This window comes from Pleurodeles waltl, chromosome 10, assembly GCF_031143425.1.
Source record: "Pleurodeles waltl isolate 20211129_DDA chromosome 10, aPleWal1.hap1.20221129, whole genome shotgun sequence".
In the NCBI taxonomy this organism is placed as follows: domain Eukaryota; kingdom Metazoa; phylum Chordata; class Amphibia; order Caudata; family Salamandridae; genus Pleurodeles; species Pleurodeles waltl.
Window position 1 is genome coordinate 3987107 of NC_090449.1, and position 18153 is coordinate 4005259.

Here is an 18153-nt window from a genome sequence, read left to right on the forward strand (position 1 = left end):
CCTCCTAGTGAGGTTAGTGAGGTGCATTGTCCCAGGTGTGCCTCCTAGTGGTGTGTGTTGCCTCAGGTGTGCCTCCTAGTGGTGTGTGTTGCCTCAGGTGTGCCTCCTAGTGATGTGTGTTGCCTCAGGTGTGACTCCTAGTGATGTGAGTTGTCTCAGGTGTGCCTCCTAGTGATGTTTGTGTTGGCCTAGGTGAACCTCCTAGTGAGGTTAGTGAGGTGCATTGTCCCAGGTGTGCCTCCAGTGATGGTGTGTTGCCTCAGGTGTGCCTCCTAGTGTTGGTGTGTTGCCTCAGGTGTGCCTCAAGTGATGTGTGTTGCCTCAGGTGTGCCTCATAGTGATGCGTGTTGCCTCAGGTGTGTCTCCAGTGATGTGTGTTGCCTCAGGTGTGCCTCCAGTGATGTGTGTTGCCTCAGGTGTACCTCATAGTGACGTGTGTTGCCTCAGGTGTGCCTCCAATGATGTGTGTTGCCTCATGTGTGCCTCTAGTGATGCGTGTTGCTCAGGTGTGCCTCCAGTGATGTGTGTTGCACCAGGTGTGCCTCATAGTGATGCGTGTTGCCTCAGGTGTGCCTCCAGTGATGTGTGTTGCCTCAGGTGTGCCTCCAGTGATGTGTGTTGCCTCAGGTGTACCTCATAGTGATGTGTGTTGCCTCAGGTGTGCCTCCAGTGATGTGTGTTGCCTCAGGTGTGCCTCCAGTGATGTGTGTTGCCTCAGGTGTACCTCGTAGTAATGTGTGTTGCCTCAGGTGTGCCTCCAGTGATGTGTGTTGCCCCAGGTGTACCTCATAGTGATGTGTGTTGCCCAGGTGTACCTCCAGTGATGTGTGTTGCCTCAGGTGTGCCTCCAGTGATGAGTCTTTTCCCAGGTGTGTCTTGTAGGCACAGGCCTGTGAGTTTCCCCGGGGGCTGGTGTAAATCGTTGCTCGGTTCCCTCCTCTCTGACCCATTCACTTTCTAGTCCCATGGTGTCTCCTCCTGGTCCAACCACCCCGCCCCATGTGCACGGCGTTTGCAGCGTGAAAGCAGAACTACAAGGCCCAGAATGCAATGATCGTTTGGCTAAAAACTAGGCCTGGCTGGAGTCTCCATACAAGAGATGGGATGATTCAGTGTCTGGTCCTTCCCTGCTGCCCCCGCCTCCCTGCGCAGTCCACCCCTCCTTTGGATGCAGGCCCCCAGCCTCCCTGCTCAGTCCACGGGCACCCCTCCTTTGGATGCAGGCCCCCAGCCTCCCTGCGCAGTCCACGGGCACCCCTCCTTTGGGTGCAGGCCCCCAGCCTCCCTGCTCAGTCCAAGGGCACCCCTCCTTTGGGTGCAGGCCCCCAGCCTCCCTGCGCAGTCCACGGGCACCCCTCCTTTGGGTGCAGGCCCCCAGCCTCCCTGCTCAGTCCAAGGGCACCCCTCCTTTGGATGCAGGCCCCCAGCCTCCCTGCGCAGTCCACGGGCACCCCTCCTTTGGGTGCAGGCCCCCAGCCTCCCTGCGCAGTCCACGGGCACCCCTCCTTTGGGTGCAGGCCCCCAGCCTCCCTGCTCAGTCCAAGGGCACCCCTCCTTTGGATGCAGGCCCCCAGCCTCCCTCCGAGTCTTCCCGACCCTCCCATCCCCCCCGTGGCCGGGATAAACACGCTCCCCCGGCCTTAATCCTCTCGTGAGGAAGCGGAGGCAGAGCCGGGGATTGGCAGGGATTGAGGGGATCAGAGGGGCAGCAGCAGGTAGGGCCCGGGAGGAGCCCAGGGGCAGGCCGCAGGGGTCAGCCGAAGAGCCGCCGTCTGCAGGGCACAGCCAGGGGCCTGTCCGCCCCTCGTCTGCAGAGAGCTGGGGTACCTCTATCTGTCCATCCTTGTCCCTCTGCAGTCAGCATCCTTCTCTGTCAGCCTGTATCCCTCAAACTTGTCCTTGATTACCAACTACCGATCTGTCCTGCCTCGCGGTGGGTCTCCCCCCTGTCGGTCTGTCCTTCCGTCTAGAGCCATCATACCTCAATGCGTCGGTCTGTCCTCCCCTCTGCAGCCATCGTATCTCTCTCTGTGGGTATGTCCTTCCCTCTACAGCCATCGTACCTCTCTCTGTGGGTATGTCCTTCCCTCTACAGCCATCGTACCTCTCTCTGTGGGTCTGTCCTTCCCTCTGCAGCCATCATACCTCAATGTGTCGGTCTGTCCTCCCCTCTGCAGCCATCGTATCTCTCTCTGTGGGTTTATCCTTCCACCCATAGAGCCATCGTACCTCTCTCTGTGGGTATGTCCTTCCCTCTACAGCCATCGTACCTCTCTCTGTGGGTCTGTCCTTCCCTCTACAGCCATCGTACCTCTCTCTGTGGGTCTGTCCTTCCCTCTACAGCCATCGTACCTCTCTCTGTGGGTCTGTCCTTCCCTCTGCAGCCATCATACCTCAATGTGTCGGTCTGTCCTCCCCTCTGCAGCCATCGTATCTCTCTCTGTGGGTTTATCCTTCCACCCATAGAGCCATCGTACCTCTCTCTGTGGGTATGTCCTTCCCTCTACAGCCATCGTACCTCTCTCTGTGGGTCTGTCCTTCCCTCTACAGCCATCGTACCTCTCTCTGTGGGTATGTCCTTCCCTCTACAGCCATCGTACCTCTCTCTGTGGGTCTGTCCTTCCCTCTGCAGCCATCATACCTCAATGTATCAGTCTGTCCTCCCCTCTGCAGCCATCGTATCTCTCTCTGTGGGTTTATCCTTCTACCCATAGAGCCATCGTACCTCTCTCTGTAGGTCTGTCCTTCCCTCTACAGCCATCGTACCTCTCTCTGTGGGTCTGTCCTTCCCTTTAAAGCCACCATACTTCTCTCTGTAGGTCTGTCCTTTCCTCTACAGCCGTCATATTTCTTTATATGGGTCTGTTCTTCCGGCTAGAGCCATCGGACCTCCCCGTGAGTTTGTCCTTCCCTCTAGAGCCATCATACCTCTCTGTGTAGGCCTGTCCTTCCGTCTACAGCCATCATACCTCTCTCTGTGGGTCTGTCCTTTTTCCCTAGAGCCATTATGCCTCTCTGTTTGTCCTTCCCTCTAGAGCCGTCATACATCTCTCTGTGAGTCTATTCTCCCCTCTAGAGCCATCATACCTCTCTCTGTGGGTCTGTCCTTCCCTCTAGATCCACCACACCCCTTTATGTCGTTCTGTCCTCCCCTCTAATGCCTTCATAGGTTTATCTGTAGGTTTGTCCTTCCACCCCTAGAGCCGTCATACCTCTCTCTGTAGGTCAGTCCTTCCCCTCTAGAGCCGTCATATCTCTCTCTGAGGGTTTGTCCTTCCCTCTAGAACCATCATAACTCTCTGTGTCAGGCAGTCCTTCCCTCTACAGCCATCATACCTCTCCGTAGATCTCTCCTTCCCTCTGCAGCCATCATACCCCTCTCTGTGGGTCTGTCCTCCCCTCTGCAGCCATCATACCTCTATCCATGGGTCTGTCCTTCCCCTCTAGAGCCATCATACGTCTCTCTGTGGGTCTGTCCTCCCCTCTGCAGCCATGATACCTCTATCCATGGGTCTGTCCTTCCCCTCTAGAGCCATCATACGTCTCTCTGTGGGTCTGTCCTTTCCTCTCCAGCCATCATACCTCTCTCTGTGTGTCTGTCCTTCCCTCTAGAGCTATCATACCCCTCTCCGTGGGTCTGTCCTTCCCTCTAGAGCCACCATACCTCTCTCTGTGGGTCTGTCCTTCCCTCTAGATCCACCACACCTCTTTATGTCGTTCTGTCCTCCCCTCTAATGCCTTCATAGGTTTTTCTGTAGGTTTGTCCTTCCACCCCTAGAGCCGCCATATCTCTGTCTGTCCTTCCCCTCTAGAGCCATCATACCCCTCTCTGTGGGTCTGTCCTTCCCTCTAGAGCCACCATACCTCTCTCTGTGGGTCTGTCCTTCCCTCTAGAGCCATCGTACCTCTCTCTGTGGGTCTGTCCTTCCCTCTCCAGCCATCATACCTCTCTCCGTGGGCCTGTCCTTCCCCCTAGAGCCATCATACCCCTCTCTGTGGGTCTGTCCTTCCCCTTTAGACCCATCATACCTCTCTCTGTAGGTCTGTCCTTCCCTCTAGAGCTGTCATACCTCTCTCTGTGGATCAGTCCTTCCCCTCTAGACCCATCATACTTCTCTCTGTAGGTCTGTCCTTCCCTCTAGAGCCGTCGTACCTCTCTCTGTGGATCAGTCCTTCCCCTCTAGACCCATCATACCTCTCTCTGTAGGTCTGTCCTTCCCTCTAGAGCCGTCATACCTCTCTCTGTAGATCTGTCCTTCCCCTCTAGACCCATCATACTTCTCTCTGTAGGTCCGTTTTTCACTCTACAGCCATGGTGCCTCTATCTGTGGGTCTGTCATCCCCTCTACAGCCATCATACTTTTATCAGGGGGTCTGTTCTTCCACTCATAAAGCTGTCATACCTCTCTCCGTAGGTCTGTCCTTCCCTCTAGAGCCATCATACCTCTATCTGTGGATCTATCCTTCCCATATAGAGCCATCTTAGCTCTCTCTGTGGGACTCTCCTTCCCTCTACAGCAGTCATACCTCTATCTATTGATCTGCCCTCCCCTCCAGAGCCATTGTATCTCTCTCTGTAGGTCTTCCCTTCCCTCTACAGCCATCATACCTCTCTGTCGGGCTATCCTTCCCTCTACAGCCATCGTACCTCTCTCTGTGGGTCTGTCCTTCCCTCTAAAGCCATCATACCTCTCTCTGTGGGTCTGCCCTTCCCTCTAGAGCCATCATACCCCTCTCTGTGGGTCTGTCCTACCCCTCTAGAGCCGTCATATCGCTCTCTTTAGGTCTGCTCTTCCCTCTAGAGCCGCCATACCTCTTTCTGTCGGACTGCCCTTCCCTCTACAACCATCGTACCTCTCTCTGTGGGTCTGTCCTTCCATCTAGAGCCATCATACCTCTCTCTGTGGGTCTGTCCTTTCCTCTAGAGCCATCATACTCCTCTATGTGGGTCTGTCCTCCACTCTGCAGCCATCATACCTCTATCCAGGGGTCTGTCCTTCCCCTCTAGAGCCATCATACCTCTCTCTGTAGGTCTGTCCTTCCCTCTGCAGCCATGGTACCTCTATGGTTCTCTCCCCACTGTCTACAGCCATCATACCTTTATTTGTAGGTCTGTTCTTCCACCCATAGAGTTGGCATTCCTCTCTCCGTAGGTCTGTCCTTCCCTCTTCAGCCATGGTACCTCTCTCTGTGGGTCTGTCCTTCCCCCTACAGCCATGGTACCTCTATCTGTGGTTCTCTCCTCCACTCTACAGCCATCATACTTTTATTCGTGGGTCTGTTCTTCCACCCGTAGGGTTGTTATACCTCTCTCCATAGGTCTGTCCTTCCCCCTTCAGCCATCGTACCTCTCTCTGTGGATCTGTCCTTCCCTCTACAGCCATCATACCCCTATCTGTGGGTCTGTCCTTCCCCTCTAGAGCCATCATAGCTCTCTTTGGGACTCTCCTTCCCTCTACAGCAGTTGTACCTCTATCTGTGGGTCTGTCCTCCCCCTCAGAGCCATCATACCTCTCTGTCGGTCTGTCCTTCCCTCTAGAGACGTCGTATCTCCCTCATTGTGTCTGTCTTTCCCTCTAGACCAGCAGTCTTCTAATTATTTAATGCCGCATCCCCCATGGAAAAACAATAATCAGGGCCCCCTCAACATTTTTCACAATTATTCTATTAAACTGTTGATGTTTAAATAGTTCTAGACTTATTTAAACCTTGCAGTTAAGTTGTGTCAAAGTATTTTGTTCAAACCATAGTATCTGGCTCTGTGGGTAGTAGGCCTTGAAGTCAAGGAAGCTGGGAGTGAGAATATCTGGTAATAATGCAGGAGTTGTTTAGCCTTTGGTAACTCACAATGATTTTCACTGAGGCTTCATACTCGGTCAGGAGACTCCTCCCCCCCGGATCCATGAGTCTTCGTACTTCTGTTGGGGGAACTCCCCAGGATCCCATGCCTTTATACCTTGGCCTGTCTCTTCCTCCTCTCCATCAGTCTGTGGGTCTGATCATCGTCTACAGCTCTCCTGCTGCAAAAATTCTACCAGTCCGTTCTTGTCACGTCTACAACAATTTCTCTTATCTTTTTCCATCTCTCTGCCAGCCTCTCTCTCCCCATAACTTCTCCCCTTCGCATGCCTGCCTCTTTCATTTCCTGCAACATTTTTGTTTCTGTTTTTGTGTCTGTCTGTCTTGCTTTCATTCATTTCGCCTTTTCTTTCTCTGACTGACATTACCTTTGATATGCACTCTAATCTCCTTCATCCTCACACTTTCTTATGGTCCCCATGGTTCGATCTTTGTTTCTTTCGCTCTCTTCCTCTGCTATGCTTCTCTTTCTCTCTCTACTTCACCCTCTGACACCCTCTCTTGCTGTTTCTTTCTCTATTTGCCTTTTTATTCCTCCTCCCGCCGCAGTCTCCACAAGTCTGCCTATTGCTTGCTAGCTCTTCTCTCTTGATACAGTATCCCCCCTAGCCTTTTTGTCACACTCTTTTTTCTGATGTGGTGGTGTTTTGTTTATGGATGAAGAGACTGTCACATTCAGAGACACTGTAAGCGGCCATCTCCCCCACGCCTCCCACGCCCCATCTAAAGAAGGAAGACAGTCTTAAAAGGGCAGTGGGCAATCTCTCAAAGACTCCATTCAGTACAGAGTTACCAGTCCCCAGCTCAGAAAATGTCCACTCCCAAAGTCACTGATTTGGTAACCCTCTTCCCATTCATGGGGGACACTTAATCATCTACTCTACCCTATAAGGCCTCCCTTGCTAGGAGACCTTCTCCCTCAAACCCACCCACTTAGGGATTCTCCCTTCTAAGACCCGCTGACTCATCAAAGCCCCATTCCATATCTCACTGACACAGGAAATGTCCCACTGAATGTGCCACTGGCTCATCAAAGCTTCCGTTCCATACCTCACTGACTCAACAAATCTTGCACTCATGGTGCCGCTGACTCATCAAAGCTTCCGTCCCAAAATCTCACTGAGTCAGCAAATCTCCCACTTAAGGTGCCACTGGCTCATCAGGGCTCACCAAGTTTGCAAATATTTTTCTTAAGGCACCACTGATGCAACAGATCTCCCATTCAAGGACCACTGACTTATGAAATCTCCTACCCAGGCCCACTGACTCAGCAAACGTCTCATTCAGGACCTCGCTGACTCGGCAAATCTCCCACTCAAGGCACCACTGACTCCTCTACTTCCAATTAATAAACCTTATTAAGGTGGCTAATCTAATTAAAACACCAATGGCTTATCAAATCTCCCATCCCCATTCCAGTCTGACTCTGCATGTGTTCTGCCCAAGACCCACCGAATCTTCAGGTCTCTCTTCTGGGCTTTGCTGACTCATCAAATCTCCCATCAAAGAACCATGGACTTTTCATATCTCACATTCCTGACTTCACAGATGTCCCATTTAGTGACTATTGACTGTCCACATCTTCCATTTAAGTCCTCACTGAAGTGGCAGATTTTCCAATGAAGAGTTATTTGGCTCAGCAGATCCCATATTAAGGTTCCCCCTCGCTCAGCATATCTCCCAACCAAGATCCACTAGCTCAGCAGATCTCCCATCTATGACCAACTGATGGCGCAATTTTCTTCTTCAAGAGGCATTGCCATTTGAAATCTCTCCTCACTGTAACAGCAAAGTTGCATTCAAGATCTCCCTTGATTCTGCAAATCTCTCATTTAGTTGCCTATAGACACATCATATCTCCTGTCTGAAACCCACTTGTTCCAAAAGTCTTCAGTTTAAGACATCATTGTTGAAGCATGTCCTGTTTAACACCTAGTGACACAGTTAATCTCTCATTCAAGATCTTTCCCAGTAAATCCCAAAACTGGACCCCACTTGGTAGATCTCTACGGTGGAGCAGACAGGACTGGATGAGTCTCACCCTTGTATTCTGCTTGGTACAGCAGCATCTGTACTCCGAACGCTATGTCGGACAACAACGAGAACGGAAAAGGTAAGCAGGACTTCACCCTGAATTTTTTAGTGGTGGGAAAGGGAAGTGTCTAAGGCAGTGGGGGTGAAGTGAGCGAAATGTTCCCTCTCCTTTGACTTCCTTCTCTGAAGGTCTCCAGTCCCTCTCATTACATTGCAGCATTGTCTCCAGCCTACTAAAAAATGCATGGACAAGTTAAGCTTGGTAATGTGTGTTCATTTACATAGGGCGTTGTCAAAACTGGCATTATGTGTTTACTGAAGTACTGTTAAATCTGTCCAGTAGGCTTACAGCTGCATTGTGGAATCGGACAATATGTGTATACTAAGGCGTAATAGGAAGTGGCATTGTGTACCAGTTGGGACATTGTGGTACGTGGCTGTGTGTAAATAATGGGGCAATGTGGAAGGTGGTCGTGTGCACATAATGGAACATTGTAGAATGTGGCAGTGTATTCAAAATTGGCCATTGTGGATAGTGGTTGTGTGTACATAAATGTGGCATTGTGGAAAGGGGCCGTGCTTGTATAATTGGACATTGTATGCCATGTGTAAATAATTGGGCAAAGTACACAGGGCATTGGGGCACCTGGGGTTCCCCATGGGCTGCAGCATGTATTGTGCCACCCATGGGAGCCCATGCAAAATGTGTCTGCAGACCTGCCATTGCAGCCTGCGTGAAAAGATGCATGCAGCAGGGTGTAAGTCACCCCAATGGCAGGCCCTCCTAGCCGAGAGGGCAGGGTACAGGTTCCTGTGTGTGAGGGCACCCCTGCATGAACTCTAGCTCCATTCTCCTGTACTTCGGAAGTGCGGGGAAAGCATTTTACCTGTGGACTGGACATAGATCACTACCTATGTTCAGCTACAAAATGGGCATGTTTGGTATCAAACATGTTGGAATCATACCCCAATAGCGTTGCCAGTATTGGTTGTACGATTCCATGCACTTTGGGGGTTTCTTAGAGGGCCCCCAGCATTGCTCCTACAGTCTTCTGGGGTTTCCAGGCAGCCCACGCTGCTGCTACCACACAGACAGGTTTCTGTCCTCCTGCTGCGCGACCAGCTTGAGCAGCAGAAGAAGGCAGAACAAAGAATTTCCTTTGGGAGAGGGAGGCAAGACCCTCACCTGTTGTAGTTGGACTCTTGCTGTAAGCAAGACTGCTGGTTTAGGGATGACAGCACTTTTGTTTGTAGGCGACTAGGCCAATCCTACAAGAATTCGCAACTATCGGCCCAACCCGCCCGGCTCACAAGCAGTACCTCAACAAAAATCCAAATAGTCAAAGGTGATTTGTGGCAGCCTTTACACATGGACCCAAGAGTGCGACATCTCAGGGGAGTCGTGGTTAAACGGAGATTACCCTTTTCTTACATGTGCAATAAGTCTCATTCACACACAGGCAATGAAAGAGATACAGTAAAGTTTTCAATTGGTTTTATTAACAAGACTGGAATCTAATGTAAAATGCATGGGCTTCAATGATTAGGATAATGAACAATGCAAGGAACAGAATTGTGAAAACGAGTCGTGAATATAAAGGCCCCCACCATCTTGCAATAACATGGGATGTAAAAGATCCTTAATACTCTAGCATGGTGAACCTAATCTCTAACCTAAAGAGAGCTAGGTGTGTTAAACCCAATCAGCCAGTACCATGTCTATGAGAAGAGCCCACTAACCTTGTTACCTTGGAATGACGTGTCTAGATCAGACTCTGGGGACAAGAAGACTGGGACTGCATCAAGGCGATGTGTAGCATAGATAGCGTTGATGGGATCTGGTTGAAATCCCTCTGATAACCTTGTCTGCATGAGATGTATTTATACAGATCTTGTAGGACCCCTGACGCAGGTATGTTCCCAAACAATAGATAAGAAGGCATGCTTGGAGCGGCAATTATATAAACAATTCCCTCCAAAAGGACATTATGTTCCTGTCGCAAGTAAGTGGTAAAGAGACATAGGCCCTCATTACAACTTTGGCGGGTGGCAACCGCCGCCTGCCAAGTTGTATCCGCCGTGCGGCCGCCAATACGGCCGCACTCCCGCGGTGGCCATTAAGACATCCCCGCTGGGCCAGCCGGCGGAAACCAAGTTTCCACCCGCCGGCCCAGCGGGGATGTCACCACAACACGGGAGCCGGCTCCAAATGGAGCCGGCGGTGTTGCGGCGGTGCGACAGGTGCAGTTGCACCCGCCGCGCCATAGCAGACAGTGAAAAGCTCCAAGGGGCCGTGGCAGGGGGGCCCCTGCACTGCCCATGCCAAAGGCCCTGCGACTGCCCTTTCCGCCAGCCTTTTCATGGCGGTTCCTACCACCGGGACAAATGTGGCTTCCACCGCGGTCGTAATCCCAGAGTTTGTACCGCTAGCCTGTTGGCGGTACAAACTGCAGAACGTCCCTGGCGGTCTTTGACCACCAGGGTTGTAATGAGGCCCATAATGTGAATACCTACATCTATCACTTGTCTTTGACGCTGATAGTGATGCCTTCACATAGTGGCACTTCCTAACTATATCCCAAAGAGAACCTCTTAAGGAGTGCGTCCTTCCAAGGACGGTCTTGGCAGAACATGCAGTGCTCCCTGAACCCCATATAGGTGATGAAGCCAGCTGTGGCCAGAACCCAATACTCTAGCTGTTAAGGATGGCTTTAGATCTTGATTCCTTCTCTCCACAACCAAATTACCTTTGGGATGGTAGGGTGAGGAGTAATGGAGTTCAACACTCAATGTCCTCATGGTGTCCCTGAATGCCTTAGAGGCAAAGGCAGGGCCCTGGTCCGAATGGAATGCTGCAACCACAAATGTACTGATAAAGATCAGCAAGTCTTTTGTAACAGTTCAAGCGTCAGCCGACTGCTGAGTCCATACCCAAAGGAATCTGGAACAAGAATCTACAGCACCTAAGATGTTTTTGTATGCACCATCAGGTTGTAGGGGACCGCAGTGACCCAGGTACACACATTGTAATGGCCTATTGGACACTAAGAGGGATATCTGCGGTGGGCGTTTGATGTTTGAGCCTTTTATCTGCTGGCACATATCACAGCAAAGAACAAATTGCTTGGTCTATTTGTATAGACCCGGCCATCAGAAGCATTTCTGTAAGAGTCTTATTGCGGCTGCACCACTAGCATGTGCAGAGGCGGCACCCTCATCTACTGCTTTGATTATATCTAATCTCTGGTCTTGGTTGGGGATCACTTGCTGTCCAGAATTGGATGTTTCATAGATTCACATGCTTGAATATTCCCCATCATCGAGGTAGGAGTTCCACGGTACATTAATAAAGCAGTGTGTATATATATATATATATATATATATATATATATATATATATATATATATATATATATATATATATATACACACACACACACACCTATACCTTAGTAGCATAGGCTACAATAGGAATAACATGTTATCTTAATAGCCTAAAACATAATTTTCTTTAAAAAAAAGAACCAAAGTTCACTTTAACCAATCAGATGAGAGCCCCCTGTAGAACCTTCCCAATGGAGGCTAAAGCCCTCAGATTTTTTACAGCAAGTTGTGTGAAGGGCGTCTCCTTGAGCTCTGCTCAAACCACTTTTTCTCACTGAGTTAATCCAGAAATAATGTCTCCTGAGGAGGTATTATTTAATTTTTCTACTTACTCCAGACTGGTAAAGATGTCCCACACATCTAAAAATGAACTCTTTAGCGATAGTAAATCCTGTGGAAAGAAAAAGCTCCACTCAGAAGATCCACATAAGAAGTGCATTTATTGCCTTTATCCAGACCATAAGGCAAAGGATTGTAAATTTTGTCGCAATTTTTCACAAAAGACATTGAAGGACAGGTAAGGTAGACTCTTATTGTGGCTCCAAAAGTTGAAAACCAGGGAACATCCATTGTAAGATGAAGACAGTGAAGTTTCCTCTTACACCACAACTTCAAGCAAAAGAAAGAAAACAAAGCTTTCCTCAGAGCCACCGCCAAAGGTCAGAAAAAAATCAAAAAATACTGACACTGACAATGAAAGTGTGCATAAGGCTCATCCTTCGACCTCTAAACATTTAGGAACTATCTCTCAAATGAGGTGGGAGCTTACTACTCCGTCACAGAGAGAATAAAAAACGAGCACACACAAAATACCATTGACGACACGTCGATGATGACACAGTTGACGACTACATCGACGACAGTGACATCACAACAGCCAGGTCTCTGTTAATTATAACTTAGTCACCGCTTTCTACAGCGATGATAGTCACCACAAAAAGTTTCAAGCGACGGAGGTTCCATCAACGACAGCTTTCTTGAATTTCCCCTTGTTGGAAAAAACAAAGGCAGCATCGTTGACAACTCCGCTGACGAAGACACCATCACCAGAAAAGACACCGTCAATGAAGGCACCGTCGGAGAAGACACAGTTGATGAAGGCACCGTCAGGGGACACACCGTTGCCGGAGACACCATCAACGAAGAAGAAACACACCTCTTGGACAACACCGCTTTCGACCGAAAAACATCCAAAGCAAATACAGTCCACTGAACAAGAAATTAAAACTCATGATATACCTAAAGGAGGCATGGGAAGATCCAGTCAGGCTGAAAAAACATTTCCTCCCATGTCATTAATATCCATAAAATCAAAAAGTTTACCTAAGCATGCTTCCCCAAGTAAAATACTGCCTTACCCACCCTTACATCTCTTAGATGAAGACGAGGAGTCAGACGATGAAGGCCCCTTTTGGTGTAGCTAGCAGCCCGTCCCAACTACAGGTAAAATGTCAGGATTATGGAGAAGATGACTACGAAGAATATCAGTACTGTACTGCAGACGAACAAGCTGAACCATTGCAGGAAGAACATCAAGAACAGTCTATACCAATACCTGCTTCCCTAGTAACAAATCTACAATATATGTTACAGGGCTATTATCGTAGATTCTCACCATCAACACCTGCCACACCTATAAGCCAGAGGGCACAATCGTAGTGCCTATTTCAAACCCCAACGCCATTACCAGATCCCGTTCTGGCACTTCCAACACCAATTATCCCTACACAGGGAGTATGATAACCAATCGAAGAAGACGTAATATCATCTGGGGAAGATGCAGAAGAAGGAGAAATAAAAGGCACTGTAACTTAGCAAGATGAGTGGGATGACTGCCTTATTCCCACCCCTTCCTACCTATGCAACAACGGTGGACTCCCCGCCAGAAGGCATTTGGGGATTCCATAACCTTATGGACAGAGCAGCTAAAAGGATTGATTTACCACTATTAACAAGGGAGACAGACTGTTTCCTGTATGACTTCAAAGATCCCTCGAAAAAGTCAGTAAGAGCAATTCCGATAATAGACTTTACATGGCAAGAACGGCGCCAAGCCATGAAAAATCCAGCTACTGTATCTCTAGTAATCCCATGTCTTGATAAAAAATATAAAGCTGCTGACAGTTCTCCAGCTTGCTTTATCGGGCAAACAAAACCAGATATGGTGGTATCGCAGGCAGCACAACGACGCTCAAAGAACCCCTCGGCACCAATCTCATCGCCCCCTGATAATGAAGGCCGCAAGTTAGACAGCATTGGAAAGAGATTCTCAACAATGGCAGCCACAACTGTACGGACAGCAAATTAGCTGGCTATTGTAGCTCATTATGATCGCCAAATGTGGTTGGACATGACATCATGCATAGACCTGTTGCTGGAGAACGAGAAATTAGAAGCGCACAGGATCCTACAGGAAGGGGAGCCTCTCGGCGGGAATGATTGACTGTGCACTTGATGTAGCTACAACCAGATGCAGACAGCTAGCAGGGGCGGCAGGGCTTCGCAGACAGGGATGGCTGAAATCTGCTTCCTTCCACCCAGAAATACAGACAAAAATTCTAGACATGTCGTTTGAATGTGAATCTTTGTTTGGCAAGCATGTAGGAGATGCATTGCCATCCATAAAGTGTGACACAGAAACAGCAAAGTCCCTTGGAATGCTCCAGTACCGAAGGCAACCCTTTTGAGGAGCTAGGGGAAGAGGAAATTATTCCTTTTGAGCAGGCTACCAACCCTATAGGCAATATCAGCCTAGACAACAGCAGTACCGGCCTTAGTATTCACAGCAACAACAATAGACAGCCTCCCGCAGGTGCATATAGAAATGGATCCAGAGGCAAGTTGCCAGCAAGAGACAGAAATTATAGGAAACAATGACAAGATAACAACACCATCTGCCTCACCAACATCTTGAGTCAGAGGTAGAATATCACATCATTTCCAACAATGGCCAACACTAACCTCGGAGAAGTGGGTCCTAGATATCATTTTTAAAAGGGCATTCCTTAGAATTTCTCCAAAAACCTCCATACACTCCATCATCAGGCCCATCTCCACCTCACCTAAAACAATGAATGAGGGAAATATTCAATATAAGAAAGGGAGCGATAGAGATTGTTCCAAAAACTCAAAGGAAAATGGGTTTCTTCTCTCGCTTTTTCTCATCAAAAAACCCTCAGGAGATTGGCGCCTGATACTCGATCTACGAAAATTTAACAAATTCCTGAAAAAGCTGATTTCTCGCATGGCAACCCTTCAGGAGATACTACAGCACCTAAACAATGGAGATCATATGACGTCTATCGATTTACTGGACGCATATTTTCATATCCCAATACGTCCAAATAATTGGAAATTGCTACGATTCTGGGTAGCAGGGATCCACTTTCATTTAAAGTGCTACCGTTTGGTCTAAAATCAGCTCCCAGAATCTTTTCAAAGATTTTGGCTCCTGTAGCAGCACATGTTAGACAGGAGGGAATCCAGGTATTCCCATATTTAAACAATTGGCTCATAAAAGCTCCTACATTGCAGCAAACGGCAGTTGCCACAACCACATGCCTTTAACTATTGGGGCTTACAACAAATTTCCACAAATCCCAATTAACACCAACCACAAGGATAAAGTTCTTGGGAGCCATCCTAGACACAAGAACAAACCCTATCCTTCAAAGGAAAGACAAGAAAAAATCCATCGGATGGCAAACAAACTGTCGAGAAAAAAGGTGATTTCAGTTCGGATCTACAAACCTTTCATGGGCATGATCTCCTCATGCATCCTTGTACTCCCAAACTTTTGGCTATTATACGGCCACTACAAGAGCTGATAGAAATTCAGTGGCGTCAGACACAAGGCTCATCCGAAGATTTCGTTCAAATAACACCAGTTATGAGAATAGCGATAATCTGGTGGACTTACTACACTTGTCAGCATTGATCCTGAATACGAGTTCTCCTCGGTAATTGTAGGAAAGTACCATCTTCCTTGGCATGTTACCCCCATTTTTACCTGTATGTCAGTATGTTTTTGCCTGTCTCACTGGGATCCTGCTGGTCAGGACCCCAGGCTCATAGTTTATGGCCTAATGTGTGTCTGTATAATGCCTAACTGTGTCACTGAGGCTCTGCTAACCAGAACCTCAGTGCTCATGCTCTCTCTGCTTTTAAATTTGTCACTGTAGGCTAGTGACTTCATTTACCAATTTCAATTGGCACACTGGACCCCCCTTATAAGTCCCTAGTATATCGTACCTAGGTACCCAGGGCATTGGGGTTCCAGGAGAACCAAATGGGCTGCAGCATTTCTTTTGCCACCCATAAGGAGCTCAGACAAACCCTTGCACAGGCCTGCCATTCCAGCCTGCGTGAAATAACGCACACGTTATTTCACAGCCATTTTTACTGCAAAGGTGCCCCCACATAGTTAGGGCCGTTTCCCGGGACTTTGTGAGTGCGGGGACGCCATTACACTTATGCACTACATATAGGTCAATACCTATATGTATAGATCAATACATATATGTAGCTTCACAATGGTAACTTTGAATATGTCCATGTAACATGTGTAAGATCATGGAATATTTCCCCCATTCCAAATCTGGTATTGGGGAGCCAATTCCATGCATCCTAGGGGCTCCACCATGGACCCCCAGTACTGCCAAACCAGCTCTCTGAGGCTTGTACTGCAGCTACAGCTGATGCCACCTCACAGGTCTGAGCAGCTCAGTCCCAGGAAGGCAGAACAAAGCATTTCCTCTGAGAGCAGGGTGTTACACCCTCTCCCTTTAGAAATAGGTGTTACAGGCTGGGGAGGGGTAGCCTCCCCCAGCCTCTAGAAATGCTTTGAAGGGCACAGATGGTGCCCTCCGTGTATAAACCAGTCTACACCGGTTCAGGGACCCCTTGTCCCCTGCTCTGGCGCAAAACTGGACAAAGGAAAAGGGAGTGACCACTCCCCTGTCCATCAACATCCTAGGGGTGGTGCCCAGAGCTCCTCCAGTGTGTCACAGACTTCAGCCATTTTGCTTTGCAAGGTGTAGGGGCACTCTGGAGTGCGCTGAGTGGTCAGTGCCAGCAGGTGACGTCAGACACCCCTCCTGATAGGTCCTTACCTGATAAGGTAGCCAATCCCCCTCTCAGTGCTAATTAGGGTCTCTCCTGTGGGTTCTGTTCAGATTCTACTTGCAAGTTTCCAGCAGGAATCCTCTGCAACCACTACTTCATTCTCTGACCTCGGATCAACTGCAGCCTGCTCCAGGAACCGCTGTAACAGCAACAAAGTAGCCACAAGGGATATTTTTCTTCTGCAACTTCAGCTCCAGCTAGCAACTGCAACAGTTTCCATGGTGTGCACACTCTGAGGACTCCCTGTCTTCATCCTGCACCAGAAAGACTGAAGAAATCTCCCAATGAGTGACAAAGTCACACTCTTGCTCATGCAGGCACCTTCCAAGACAAACGACCGGTACCGTTGGACTCCTCTCACAATGACGAGCGTGCTCCTAAGGACACAGAGGGTGGACTCCATCGACACAGACTGTCCTGAGGTCTTGCTAACACAATTTGGAGGAGGTAAGACCTTACCTTCCCTGAGAGCGACGGTACCCCGGTGTAAGGAAATGCCTCCTTGGCATGGTTGCCCCCTGACTTTTTGCCTTTGCTGATGCTATGTTTACAATCGAAAGTGTGCTGAGGCCTGCTAACCAGGCCCCAGCACCAGTGTTCTTTCCCTAACCTGTACTTTTGTATCCACAATTGGCAGACCCTGGCATCCAGATAAGTCCCTTGTAACTGGTACTTCTAGTACCAAGGGCCCTGATGCCAAGGAAGGTCTCTAAGGGCTGCAGCATGTCTTATGCCACCCTGGAGACCTCTCACTCAGCACAGACACACTGCTTGCCAGCTTGTGTGTGCTAGTGAGAACAAAACGAGTAAGTCGACATGGCACTCCCCTCAGGGTGCCATGCCAGCCTCTCACTGCCTATGCAAGTATAGGTCAGTCACCCCTCTAGCAGGCCTTACAGCCCTAAGGCAGGGTGCACTATACCATAGGTGAGGGTACCAGTGCATGAGCATGGTACCCCTACAGTGTCTAAACAAAACCTTAGACATTGTAAGTGCAGGGTAGCCATAAGAGTATATGGTCTGGGAGTTTGTCAAACACGAACTCCACAGCACCATAATGGCTACACTGAAAACTGGGAAGTTTGGTATCAAACTTCTCAGCACAATAAATGCACACTGATGCCAGTGTACATTTTATTGCAAAATACACCCCAGAGGGCACCTTAGAGGTGCCCCCTGAAACTTAACCGACTGTCTGTGTAGGCTGACTAGTTCCAGCAGCCTGCCACACTAGAGACATGTTGCTGGCCCCATGGGGAGAGTGCCTTTGTCACTCTGAGGCCAGTAACAAAGCCTGCACTGGGTGGAGATGCTAACACCTCCCCCCGGCAGGAGCTGTAACACCTGGCGGTGAGCCTCAAAGGCTCACCCCTTTGTCACAGCACCGCAGGACACTCCAGCTAGTGGAGTTGCCCGCCCCCTCCGGCCCCGGCCCCCACTTTTGGCGGCAAGGCCGGAGAAAATAATGAGAATAACAAGGAGGAGTCACTGGCCAGTCAGGACAGCCCCTAAGGTGTCCTGAGCTGAGGTGACTCTAACTTTTAGAAATCCTCCATCTTGCAGATGGAGGATTCCCCCAATAGGGTTAGGATTGTGACCCCCTCCCCTTGGGAGGAGGCACAAAGAGGGTGTACCCACCCTCAGGGCTAGTAGCCATTGGCTACTAACCCCCCAGACCTAAACACGCCCTTAAATTTAGTATTTAAGGGCTACCCTGAACCCTAGAAAATTAGATTCCTGAAACAACAAGAA

The 18153-nt window shown here is 49.2% G+C and overlaps 1 protein-coding gene across 1 annotated transcript in view; it reads left to right on the forward strand.

Moving 5' to 3' along the window:
- The first annotated feature begins 1380 nt into the window (after positions 1-1380).
- Positions 1381-18153, forward strand: part of CACNA1F (calcium voltage-gated channel subunit alpha1 F) — a 1139147-nt gene continuing 1122374 nt past the window's right edge. Inside the window, exons 1-2 of the mRNA XM_069209307.1 lie at positions 1381-1823; positions 7821-7972. Coding sequence (XP_069065408.1) covers positions 7945-7972 — 28 coding nt within the window. The 5' untranslated portion in view covers positions 1381-1823; positions 7821-7944. The remainder of the gene's footprint in view (positions 1824-7820; positions 7973-18153) is intronic.